Source organism: Daldinia decipiens (genome assembly GCF_022478715.1).
Source record: "Daldinia decipiens strain CBS 113046 unplaced genomic scaffold F4813scaffold_45, whole genome shotgun sequence".
Taxonomy (NCBI): Eukaryota; Fungi; Ascomycota; class Sordariomycetes; order Xylariales; family Hypoxylaceae; genus Daldinia; species Daldinia decipiens.
In genome coordinates this window covers 145,530-157,991 of record NW_026054588.1, presented here as the reverse complement: position 1 = coordinate 157,991, position 12,462 = coordinate 145,530, and the positions used below count along the sequence as shown (strand labels likewise).

The 12,462-nt window shown below is 47.7% G+C and overlaps 3 protein-coding genes across 3 annotated transcripts; 1 reads left to right on the top strand and 2 right to left on the bottom strand.

Moving 5' to 3' along the window:
* Positions 1-771: 771 nt before the first annotated feature.
* F4813DRAFT_249790 (kinesin-domain-containing protein) lies at positions 772-4,540 on the bottom strand. The gene is made up of 3 exons (XM_049240135.1): positions 4,500-4,540; positions 3,221-4,414; positions 772-3,166 (listed from the first exon to the last, which is right to left on the bottom strand). Exons 2-3 carry the CDS (start codon positions 3,966-3,968, stop codon positions 1,044-1,046), a joined length of 2,871 nt encoding a protein of 956 aa, XP_049095585.1. The 5' UTR covers positions 3,969-4,414; positions 4,500-4,540; the 3' UTR covers positions 772-1,043.
* A 4,351-nt stretch (positions 4,541-8,891) lies between these two features.
* Positions 8,892-10,691, bottom strand: F4813DRAFT_249963 (serine-threonine protein kinase 19-domain-containing protein). The gene is made up of 2 exons (XM_049240136.1): positions 9,100-10,691; positions 8,892-8,949 (listed from the first exon to the last, which is right to left on the bottom strand). The coding sequence occupies exon 1, from the start codon at positions 10,553-10,555 to the stop codon at positions 9,335-9,337; it is 1,221 nt and encodes a 406-aa protein (XP_049095584.1). The 5' UTR covers positions 10,556-10,691; the 3' UTR covers positions 8,892-8,949; positions 9,100-9,334.
* Positions 10,692-10,855: 164 nt separating this feature from the next.
* F4813DRAFT_373925 (phosphoglycerate mutase-like protein) lies at positions 10,856-12,438 on the top strand. Its single transcript, XM_049244873.1, has 4 exons — positions 10,856-11,185; positions 11,235-11,239; positions 11,294-11,509; positions 11,565-12,438. Exons 1-4 carry the CDS (start codon positions 11,140-11,142, stop codon positions 11,904-11,906), a joined length of 609 nt encoding a protein of 202 aa, XP_049095583.1. The 5' UTR covers positions 10,856-11,139; the 3' UTR covers positions 11,907-12,438.
* Positions 12,439-12,462: the final 24 nt, after the last annotated feature.

Here is a 12,462-nt window from a genome sequence, read left to right as displayed (position 1 = left end):
TCAGCTCACATAATACCATCACATACACGTATACTACCTCGCTGCCCAGCATCGTCCCACACCATCTATGCGAAGGCCGATCGCACCTAGCCGTTTAAATACCTACGCATGTGTAGGGACCCGATGTTGGGATACGCTCTGCTAAGCATCTAAGACCGGATCCGGCTTTAAGATGTAGATATAACGCCTAAAATACCCATGGTACCAAGAAAGAGAATACCGATTCGTTTGTCGTTCCGTCCACGGCGCAAAGAAACACCCCCCAAAGATACCAAAAAGGGATCAGGACGAAATGATAGGCGATGCAGCCGCCCGAACTCCGAGCGCTTGGTCGGCGGGAAGGCTAGCCACCTACCTACCTTATTGTACCTTATTGTTCGCGTTCGTTCGTTCTGTATGTTGGAAGTAAACGTGCACCAGATCTGTACTAGAATAGTAAATGAATAGTAAATGAGGATTACCTCTTGTAGGCATATCCCAGGAGCCGGAGATGATAACATCGCATTATCCAGCCTCCTTACCAATCCCGCGAAGTTTACGAAGCCTCAAAAATCGGGTGTGGTTTCACAGCTTCAATAAATTTTCTGTAATAGGTTCCGAACCAAACAGCCCAGGAAATAAAGGTGTCTATGGCAATTAGATCATATTTGCGCCCCTTTTTAATGAGCCCGGGCCTAGAATAGGTTTCAATAATATACAAGACGAAGACGCCCCAAAAGGATGAAAGGCTGTTTTGACACCTATTCACATTCCCCGTTGGCTGCCACTAAGAAAAAAAAAGAAACAATCCCACCATCTTCATTTTGGTACACATTGATGATAGCAATAACATAGTCATTGTCCGACGGCTCAGAAACGGCTGAAATGACCCGTCAACCTCCTTCTCTTCGTCAAGACATTCATGTTCCACAGGCTCCAAAGCGTAGCAAACAGCCGAATTTGATAGGGTATAAAAACAAACGGCGGAAGCAGAGCCTAACCGGAACGCCACATTAATTCGCAAATATGATGGATACTGCTTCCTGAATCGCACAGGGGGATATCTACGCCTCCAGCACGACTTGCTTCGACTCGTTAAATATCGATGCCGGGCTTTGTCGTAATGTTTCGAGTTCTGTATTATCCGGCTCGGCTATAGTCTCGCATTTCCCATCATTAGCCACCTGAACGCTGCCACGGACGCCCCTGACGATGTGGCCTGCCTCGACTCGGTCCTGAATCATCTCGTCTAGGATACGGCTCATTTCGTCAACGCTCCTAGTCCGTTTTCGAATCGGCGATTGACTCTTAGATGCGGAGACCGGTGGATCGGGGAGAGCTCCTTGGGGCGGTGGGCTTGCCGCTTGTTCGTATAGTAGAGATGATCTAGTCTCGCACCTCGAAGTATCGATTCCTTCAGCAGCGTCTCTCGAGCGAGCTGCGCTGCGCAGAGCTGACAACATTCGGTCTTTGTCCTCAAGCCTCGCCCTTAACTCCGCGATCTCGGCGTCTTTCTCTTTCATTAGGGTGGAAACACTATGGTCTTCTCCAACCATAATGCCCTTGTGCGGCGCCGAGAATCCACTCGAAGTCCGTGACGAGCTAGCACGCCGTGCTTGTAAGAGACGCTTCTCGAGAGTAGCGATATATCGGTTCTTATCGGCGAGGTCTGCCTGTAACGCCAGATTCTGGGTCTGCAAGGACGCCGTGCCGTCACCGTACTCGCCGAAACTGTCATCGTCATCGTTTGATGCATGTTCACCTATGCTAGAGCGTCGCTTCCTAATCGATCTCTGACCAATAGTAGATACCGAAGAGCCCATGGAACCGGGTCTTTCTAGCAACGAATGGCCACCGTTAGATGTGGCAATTGATGTCCGCATAGACGCCTGAGAAAACCTAGGATGCATTCCAAGCGAACTATATGTCCCGCCGGCGTTAACTCCCGTAGACTTCGAGCTGAGAATTAATCGGTTCAAATGGTCGATACGCTCTTTTAACGCCGTGCGTGCGAGCTGCATTTCTAACATCTGCTCCTCGTGTCTTGCCTCCGCTTCTTTTTCTCGAACGCGCTCCTCTTCCTCATCCTTGACCTTGTCTTCATCCTCGACTTTGCTATTACCTGACTTGGCCTGGGTTTCGAGTTGATTTCTCAGCTCTTGTATCTCCATTCGGTAACGCTCTAGGAGAACTCTTGCTCCTCCCTCTCCACCAGCACCGAGGGCTTCTTCGGCTCGTTTAGCATGGCTAACAATACTGTTTTTCGCTCTTGAAGCGAATTTGAGCGTATTTAATGTTTCGGTCGCATGGCTGTTCGCAGAAGCCGCGCTATTGGCTGCGCCTGTCTGGATCGTACATAAAATACTGACCAACGAATTTCCAGAAAGTGCTCCTTGGAGAAGTCTGGTTAACTTGCTATCTCGGTACGGTAGATGCTTCGCATCCTTGTCAGCAGCCCCTTTAGCCTCCTTTTGTTCCGAAAGCTTTGATATGACCGTGCCTAGTGTTAGCAAACTTTTGTTGATATGAGAACCCTCCGCCCGGCGTTCCTTCGTTTCGGCAGCCTTTTCTGAGCCAGCCAGATCGATTAAACTTAGTGTGGAAACACGAACACCACCCGGAAGTATGCCTGAACGCTTGTTGTCTCCACCAGAGCCGCCAGGAATGCGTTCTCTACTCTCAACAACGATCTGGACAACGGCATGACTGCGCGAACTCCTAGCATTGAACTGCGTACTTGCAGTTCTTCGAGCTTGATCACCACGGGCAATCACTCGTAAGAGTTGAGTCGGGCTCTGGACGATTTCTTCTTTCAAGGGCGTAGCATAAACGCCCCGTTTACTATCTTCCCGTAGCTTGATTTCCTCTTGCGCAGCTGCCCCAGCACCATTACCGGAAGCCATACTTAGGAGATCATGGATCCTTTCGTTGTATATTTCCAGATAGCTGACACGCAACAGGAACTCCCTAGATGGAGTTTCGCGGATATATGAGAAAATATCCGTTATAGCCAGCGGGATCACGCCAGGTGACGACGCAGTTCCCTGCATGGAGAAAGTCTTGCCGGTACCCGTCATACCATACGCGAATACGGTACCGTGGTATCCTTCCATAACCCGACGAACTAAGCGTTTAGCAAGGTGATCATAGACTCTGCTATTATCATCATGTGTCGTGAAGACATTATCTATCCGCTAGTCAGTTTCATTGTCAACATATACCAGGATTCTTGGGCACTCACCATAAAAATAATCGCCTCCTTCGCGGCCGCGATAAGCTATTAGAGACCGGCGGCCATCCACCATCCATTCGCCTTCTGGTTTATTATTCCCGTTGCTTCCGGCGTCTGGTCTAACCCTGACGCTGACAAGGACGTTTCCCTTACCCTCCATTCCTTTAGAAGTATGTTTGTCACCGACCGAAGTCCCCGCTGCGTCAGCTAGATCATCGTATGTGGTGGCTGATGTCGAGTACGAATCTTGGGCAGAAGAGCTTCGACTTTGCGGCGGAGACGAAACACTGATGAATCCATCCGAGTGCCTCCCACCAGCACCGCCCAGAAGCGATTTGCCATCTGCGCCACCATTTAACAAACTCGGAGCGCTCGCCAATTTAGAAGTTGGCTGCGGAGTGCGCGCCTTTCTCGCAGGTGTGATAGATCCAGACAATGGACTCGGAGGGTGGCTTGAATTGCGGTTCGGCGGTTGAGGAAACGAGTTTATACTGACGGTTTTTCTAATGGTCCTTCCAGCACTATTGACCCCGTGGGAGCTCCTTGGAACCGGTAGTGCCGTGGTAGGCGCAGGGGACGGAGGAGGTCCAGAATATGCGTTTGCTGAGGGTGCTCGAATGCCGCTCCTAGGGGAAGCTGGAGTACTATAGGTTGTTAAGCCGCCGGTGCTCTTTCGCGTCTTTGCGACGGGCAGAACTGGAAGAGTGGTTGATGAAGTGCTATTTGAAGCACGCGGTCTGGGTAAGGTGGTCGCCATAATGTTAATGGTATATAATGTCTACGGCTTGACACCAGACGAGCGGGAGATTCGTTCGACGGCGTGACTTTCGTATCAAATGCAGCCCTACAAACTTTGGGGTGCTCACCGAATATCGCTAGCGAATCGGGTCGGAGATTCGAATTGTCGAATACAAGATTATAAGATCAGAAGCATCCTTTGCGTCCCATAGCTAAAGTCTTCGCTAACAGACAACCCTCAGAATGAACGTCTCGTCCTCTAATTCGGGCGTCGAAAAGTAATCGGGTGCGGGCGACAATCGGTCTAACAGGAGGTCGAGATGGTTATACCGTCGCTACCAAGCAATGCGCCCTCACAAATTTAGGAGAGATCTCGATATGTACGACTGGTAGGATAAGTCTCCGACAAATCCCCACGTACATGAACAAGAATCTAAACCAGCTTCTTTGAGGTGCTAAGCTATTCTAAGTTACTTGTCAATACGTCACAGATTCGAATATTAAAGAAGCCCTGCGTGGTGTATACAGATATGCCAATTGATGAACTTACTCTATCCATAAGCTAAGTAGATAGACATGTAAACGTACAGCCAGTATCGCAGAATCGCGGTATCGCGGTATCGGAACCCGGTCGAGAATAGGTAGTTGACGTTTTCAATTTAGGGTATCTTAGAAGTCAAAGAGATCAATTGCCGGAAACCGACGGTGGAAGGCTCCAGCAATTCCTGGTTTCACGGGACGGCAACGGATACAAAGGACAAATGAGACTATATCGGTGGTTGGTACTGTTTTGTCGCGGCTTGTTGTGTCATCTACTTTTTCTTGATTGAGGTCTTTGTGGATGAGATAGGGCCGAGACACCTTTTTTTCAGAGACACCGTATAGTCGTTTCTATTTTGAGGGGGAGACAGAAAAAAGCAAATGAACGTGTGGAGGTATCTCAGAAGCAAAAAGAGGTATCGAAGGTACAAATTAACTAAGTACGTACGTACGTAAGTAACTACATACGTGAAATAAAACGAAAGAAGGGCGAATGACGAGCGTCAAGCTTGTGTAGCTACCTCAAGCAGAACGATGAATGCTCTCGAAGGAGTATTCGCGAAGGTTTGGGAACTTAGGTAGAGTTCGCGAACCTCCAGTGGAGAGGAGGGACGATAGGTTGTGGGCTGTGGAAAGTGCTCTCTCAATGTTTCCCAATGCTCCCATCCGTCCTATGAAAGGTACCAGCCTGGGATGTGGTCATGGCTTAACGGTTGGGCTGCTTTGGGTTTGGCGTGGGTTCGGGGGGATGAGAGGATGGTACATATACATAGTACGGCCAGAAGCTTACCCTAGGGTAGGAAGTACCCTGTAATATTTTAAGTTGCACGTACCTACACACATACCTAGTGTATATCACGGTCGAAGCTGCTTAAGTTGTACCTAAACTGGTTACATTTCGGTGCCAGGTACTTCGTACATGTGCTAGGTAACCTTAAAAGTTGCTACATACATATGTACCTTTTATCGGCTCGGCAATATTTGACGCGACTAACCTTCAACTTACATCTTTATCCTCGATTGCGATGAATTCTCTTCGATAATGCAGCACGACTCGAGAATAAGGGGGAAAAAAAAAAGAAAAAAAAAAAAGGAGAATACATAATAATAGATGTCGATTAGGTACGGCAACACCAAACAACGACCGAAGCAACTAGGGTATATCTTCATCCTTTCCCTCATTAACGAACCCCCTGACACGGGCTTGACCAATACAGTGCCTTACATGCAAAATTAGAGCCAAGATTGCTGTAGGGGTTTGCACAATCACGGGCCATTCTCCAAGTATGGTCCAGATCCAGGGATTGGATAAGCACGCTTTTTATGACAAGGGGTCCCCTGTCGCGTGTGATAGAGGCTTCGTTTTTTCGACAAGAAGGTAGCTTCGCGCATTAAGAACAGGCTCGGCTTCGATGATCCTCTCAATCTCCATCAACAATTATGATGGCTCGCTGGCTTGCGCGACTTTTGTACGTTTACACCTTGTCTCACTTGCTCGTGGCAATTCCGAGCGGAAAACAGTCTCTCGGTTGTGGCTGGCGCGAATTGCTTAGCTCTAGAGTTGGAGACAATTAGAAACGATTAATGCTACTGGCGTTGCTTTTCGTCTCTCTTTTCTGACAGGCGGGATGACAGGCGGGACAATATCTGCTCAAATGCCACAAGTGCCACAAGTCTCAGACTTTGCAGTACCTTATTCGAAACCCCTTTATCATGGAGGGCTACGCTAGTCGGCAAGGCTACTGTTCATCAAAAATCATCAATTGAACTTTGCTTCCACGAGAAAGCTACCAAACCCTTCTGCCGGGCCAACAGGGCGATCTTGGTCCAACCCCTGGCTGCTCCATTCGCCTACGGAATACTTTCCCCTTTTGACACAGAGGGTGGTGCATTGAAACCATCGCCAGAGGTACTTCGAATGTTAAAGGCAGTAAAATGTCGTTTTCTTCTTCGTAAATGGGTATACGTTCTACGAGGTAAGTGAACTTAAGCTTATCTCCTGTTCCCACTCGTCGAAGGTCCTTCCGCATGGACCGCTATTTTGTGCGTATGTGAGTTGCTTGCATTAATGCTTTGTTGCGGATCAGTTGAGAGTCTGGTATTCGTTGACCCAAACAGACTACACATCCGCCCAAGTATCATTTTTGGGCCTACTGCAAGAGCGGGAATCACAGTTGCAGACGCAATGGAACTTCACCTACGCAGGTACAGCAACCGATCCTAAGGGGGCCATATTTCTGTCCTGTTGCAGTTGGGCGGCATTGGAGACACTATTGACAGATTACTGCAAATCTCAAATGCCGTCTAAGCTCAGATTGGCTTCGGTACAAATTCTGCCAACCATGATCCTGAATTGACGAAGTGGGGAGAATTCATTTGGGTAACGAAAAGCTTTTAAAGAATCTATCTGTGCTTCCCCCACGATCAACTGTCAATCAGGGCTCAGGGCTCAGGGCTCAGGGCTCAAGGGTCCTTTGTTTACGCGCATTTACTAGTTTCTTTCATCACAGCTTCTCATCACAGCTCGGTCATGTGGTACCTATCTCAGCGCGGCTTATTACATGTAGTTTCAGGTCTTCGATTAATATTCAATATACGTCGAAACAACCGATTAATCATGGTAATTTCGGAATTTGGCAACCATGCTATCGTTTCTGCAAGATGTTAGGTCTGTGCCCCCTGCATCACCCACGCATTGTAAGCACTCTACTCGCACTCTATGCATAGAGTAGGCTGCACGGACTATATAGTACAAGGGTCTGTCACTTACGCACTCCATCCCACTTTTGCGTACCATAGTTGCATAGTATGGAGATATGTACGTGATTAAATCCTAACCATCTGTGGAGCAGCGCAATATTAACCCAGCACAGCACGTTCTAATCTGTGATGTTCGAATTACGCGCTGCTGTCTCCGCCTATTTGCCCGAAGATTCAGTTATCCCGCTCTTATATACATCCAGCTAAAAAGCTAAGCCTTATGCGGTTGCGATGCGTGGCTTATTGCGCAAGCACCCGAGAGTCAGGCTTATCGGGGACCGTCAGGGAATTTTGATTCGGGAAATATATACACCTTCACTCCTCCAGCTTACACACCTATCACCTACCTACCTACCACACACACAGACACACACACACACACTGGCCGCGGGGGATACAACTGGCAAGAAGCCTCAACCCAAGTCCCAGCTACGGAAAATTCCCATCGCCAAAGCGAAATTCCATTTAGATCGCATATGCATTAGGACTACTAGGGGTTCGTTCACACATACTTTCTGCTTGGATATACGTAACGTAATATGTAATAGATACCTTAGGTACGTATTTAGGTAGCTACCTATCTAGATTGTCCAAGTAAATATAAATACATCTATTATACCCGAGTAAGCAGCATTAAATAAATAAATACCCTTAAAAAGTTAAAGATTATCCTCTTCTCCAAGAGATCTTCCACAATCCAACTACTATGTACATACTCACGCCGTTTCATAAAGATAAGGGGCATCCAAGTTTTGCGATTGGGACGCGGCGATGCTTGCCAATTACGTCGTGCTACATGCATACGTGGGAGTCATGCCACCGTGCTGGAATGCCTACCATCTCGTCCATAGTCGCCCTTCAAGGAAACTTATTTAAGGAAACTTACAAAAGACAAAGGAGACTCTGTGTAACTTTTCTACATAGGTATACAGTACATACCTACTAATGATTCTACTATGTACCTACAGAGCGTCGGATGGTCCCGTTAAGAGGCGTTAAGTATTAATAAATGATTAGTCGTAGCTGCGCCTTCGAGGCTACGGGCTGTCCCAGGCTAGACCCCTATATCAGCTACAGGTAGGGTAAGGCATATACGAGGCTGCTACTAGGTATTTGCGTATGTAGTCGCGTAGGGCAGCGTTTCAACTCTGGTAGTGCATAAAGAGCTTGCATCTAGTTGTATGTACACAATGCATGTTGTATGTATTCTTTCGAGATCTTGTCCTTGTCCCGATAAGTACAAGGATAGGTATTTGGCCAGAACTGGGGCGGGACCCTGGGTCGGCTTGAACATCTTCTCGGGACCTTTTGATAAGTCTCATAGCCTTGCTAGCTTCCCCGAACTCTGACCATGTCGGCCATACCGGCTTGATTTATCGTATTGCTCTACAGATGCGAATACGTAGAGCACGGCACGTCAGAATGTGGCTGCTCTGTGTACGATAGTAGCTCTACGCTATAAACTAATAACCCAGCTGACCTGCTCTTCTGTTCTCATAACCAGTTGTAACTAACCCTTTAGATCACCGGTGTTGCTTGGGAATGATTACGGCTCCGATCTACTGGGGATCCGTGAATCAATGTGATACCGGCTCGTCGTTACGTTTCTACTTTACTGTTTCATGTGTCTGCTCTCCGAGTTCTGATCGACGTATGTAAACTATCTTATCGTAATGACTATACCATCCATAATATCGGTTCTAATTACTATCATGATGGCGGCCGTTTATGTTAGCCTTCGTTACTGTTAACATGACTTAGGTTGGGGCCCCCCAAATGGATAGGTATGGCTAAAGGCTACGCGTGTTTCTTCTGTGCTCCTTGACAAGCGCTAGATCAAGCAAACTAACCTGGAAACTAGCTGCCTCGATCGTATGATGTTCGTCTTTCGGCTTGCATCGTAAGCCGTATAGGCTATTCCGACGGTGTCGTGTCCAGCAGCAGAATTTATACACTACTCTGGACTATGTTGCACGAACGGGGATGTGTCTAATACATCCGGGCGGTGAAGGGTGATTCTAAGATGTTCTTGCATACCTAAGGTAGGTAGGTAGGTATCCAGACATTTATCAAATGCGCAAAAACTCATAGCGCACGTATCCCGCGACCGACGCTTCGAGTATCGAAAACTTCAACTAGACCAGATCCAACCGCCTCCTGCAAGACCCAGTCGAAAGAAAGCCCGTAGAACTGCCTCCACTTTCTAGTCTGTCCAGGTAAGATACTTGCGAACTCTCCTCGTGAGCGCTTAGCTGCATAGCGTGCTTCCTCTTTGGCGATACCTCCGTCCCACCGATCCCTAAGCACCGTCTCCGGCGCCTCGCGGAATCGCGACTTGCCTAACAACGAGACAAGGTGCTCGAGCGCGGAGGAAAGGAGCTTTAGGAATGTGCCGTTTCCAGGCACAGCGAGTCTGAGTTCCGTGCCGGTGGCGTCGAGCCGGGATGCGCCGAGCAAGCCACCTCCAGTACCGCCGGTCTTGTGGACCACACCCTCACCTCCTACGGCACCAAGCGAGCCGGTTGGCTGTTTCGAAATAATATCGAGTGACGTAAGCGTGATTTTGTCTTCCGGTCGCGAATATAAGTTTGTATTATGGGACGTAGAGTCATGGCGAGTTGCGCCGGTATGGTTAGCTATCAAAAACCCAGCCTTAATAAGCTGATCTACCTCCGACGCGCGAAGAGCATTCGGCCCAAGCGCCTGGACTCCTGAGTTCTCTTTTAACAGTCTTGCCAGGATATCCTTCGTATCCCTATCTAGTAGCATAGAATCTTTCACCAGCTGCTCAAAGTCCGAGGCGAGTATTATAGTCTCACCTATATCCCCCCTCCCAGGAACGACTACCTTGCGCAGGAATCCAGCCCGCGCGAGTTCGGCAATTTCCCGCTCTGCCGCACTCGGCGACGAGAGTAGAGCTTGTATGTGTGATACGGTTACGATCGGAGGAAGACGTTTCCGATAGTTGAGAACTTCTGCGATTCTAGTAGAGTTCATTCCAGCTGCTTGCTCGGGCATGGGAGAGAACATATGACTACGGATGTACAAGATAGCCTGGGGAACGTCGCGCAAATTCAGATCGGTCGCTAGGGCCTTGACAAGCCCATAGTCATCGAGCTTGTCGTTGAAGAGATCGTCTCCATCATCTTCATCCCATGCTAACGATTTCCCACGTTTGGGTCCAGGTTTGCGACGAGGTAGAGAAGAAGCCCATGAGGATGGCGAGGACGAAGACGGCTTTGCGCTAGACTTCTTGGATGACTTCCTAACCCGGCTGGAGCCTCCTAAGATCGACCTTAAGCTCATTTCTAGCAGAGAAAACCATGAGAAAATCCAGACGCTGTCTTTAGGTTATTACGTTGTAAGAAACAGTCATGTCGTCAGGATATAACCCTAGCCTTGGCTGCCTGGCTGCATGACCAGATGACTTGAAAGAGATACGTAGTAAGTAAGTAAGTATGTATACGGGTATAGTCGTCTCAACGAATGAGACGCTAGCAATATATGGAGCGTGCGGTCTGTGGCGGCATTCTCAATAATGAGAGGCTTGATTGGTTGTAACAAAGCCAGCCAAAAAGGGGTTCATCCTTTCTGCTAACCGAATTCGGCTTACTATGAATAACGAATTGTGACATTATGAAGCTTCAAAAGTCTGCTCCTTACGTGCCTACCTACTGCATTCAATAGGTCTTGTTTTTATATTCTTAGATATAAGTCGTCTGGTCTTGCAGAATTACCACGACAAAGTGTCAGATATATCTATATTGTGATTCATTTACATCCGATATAGATATATAATATGCATCGATCCGAAGAGAGCGCCAAGAAAATCCTAGTTTGCTCTTTACTTCATCCCTTTGCCTAAAACATATCTGGGTGCTTTATTCAAGATGGCACCAGTCATCATTCTAATACGCCACGCCGAAGCTCTACACAGTCAGTGTCTACCCCACGTTTTATTGAGGCAAATTCTAATAGAATATAGATATTGCCGATAAGTCATCTCTGACCACTTGGCTAGAATATAAGGGGCTAACATAATAGACACACGAATGGGAATTACCTGATCCAGTCCTGACTGAGAAGGGTATAGAACAATGCAAAGCTCTCGCAACCAAACTTGAATCGAGTTTCAACTTTGCTCCAGATGCGTGCCGCATAATAGTGAGCCCTTTGAGAAGGACGTTGCAGACCGTACAATATGGTCTGCAGTGGCTTCGAGATCGTGGAGTTCCTACCGAGGTTCGTGCGGAATGGCAAGTATGTATAACATATCACCGAGAAACTGTCCGCTGGAGCACTAACCATGCGCAAGGAAACCACAGATAAACCTTGTGATATTGGCGATGATCCTACTACAATCAAAGATGAATGGCCCGACTTCGATTTCTCGACCTTAGACCCAGTCTATCCTCAGAAGACTGGTCTGTATGCAAACTCAGAAGATGCCTTCCAGGAGAGAGCCTCATTCGCCAAACAATGGCTCTTCGAACGTCCCGAGGAGTGCATCGTCGTTGTCACACACTCGGGATTCTTGAGGAGGGTCATCAAGGGGCCGAAATATCAGAACGTGGAGTATAGGACATATGAGCTCGTCAAGGATGCGGATGACCTAAAACTTAACGAGATCGACAGGCATGTCTTTGAGCAACCATAGAAGCCCTTGCACCGGTGAGAATTACAGGGCAGGTCGAAAACACCGGTAGCAATCAATTAATGGTATGGCAAGGGAGAGAAACACATGTGCCCCTCGCTTAGAGGAATGCCTGGTTGCAGTGAACTATAAGTAGGTAGCTAAGGAATAACAGTTATTATCTGCAATTTTCTGCAATAATAGACAATTTATTACTCAGAATCATATTTGATGATGGTCACAACACTATTGAGCAGACACAATATAATTCAACTGACTTGCTTGCATATCCGATGAAACGCCGTATCCGATGACACGTATCGCCCACAAGAGAACGGAATGAAACGCAAGAGACGCAAGAAATGCAAGAGACTGCAAGTTGCAATGTCGCCGAGATTTACCATGGGAACCCAATGTCTAGAGTATATCGGATTCCCTCAAACGAACGGCATATCATATTCTTGCACTGGACTCGGCCTCGAAGACGGTGAGAATGATCGTCTGTAAGCAATCAAAAAAGGATTGATTAAGAATCGGACGTGCTGATGAATGTAAAGATTAAAAAAAGAGAAAACAAGCA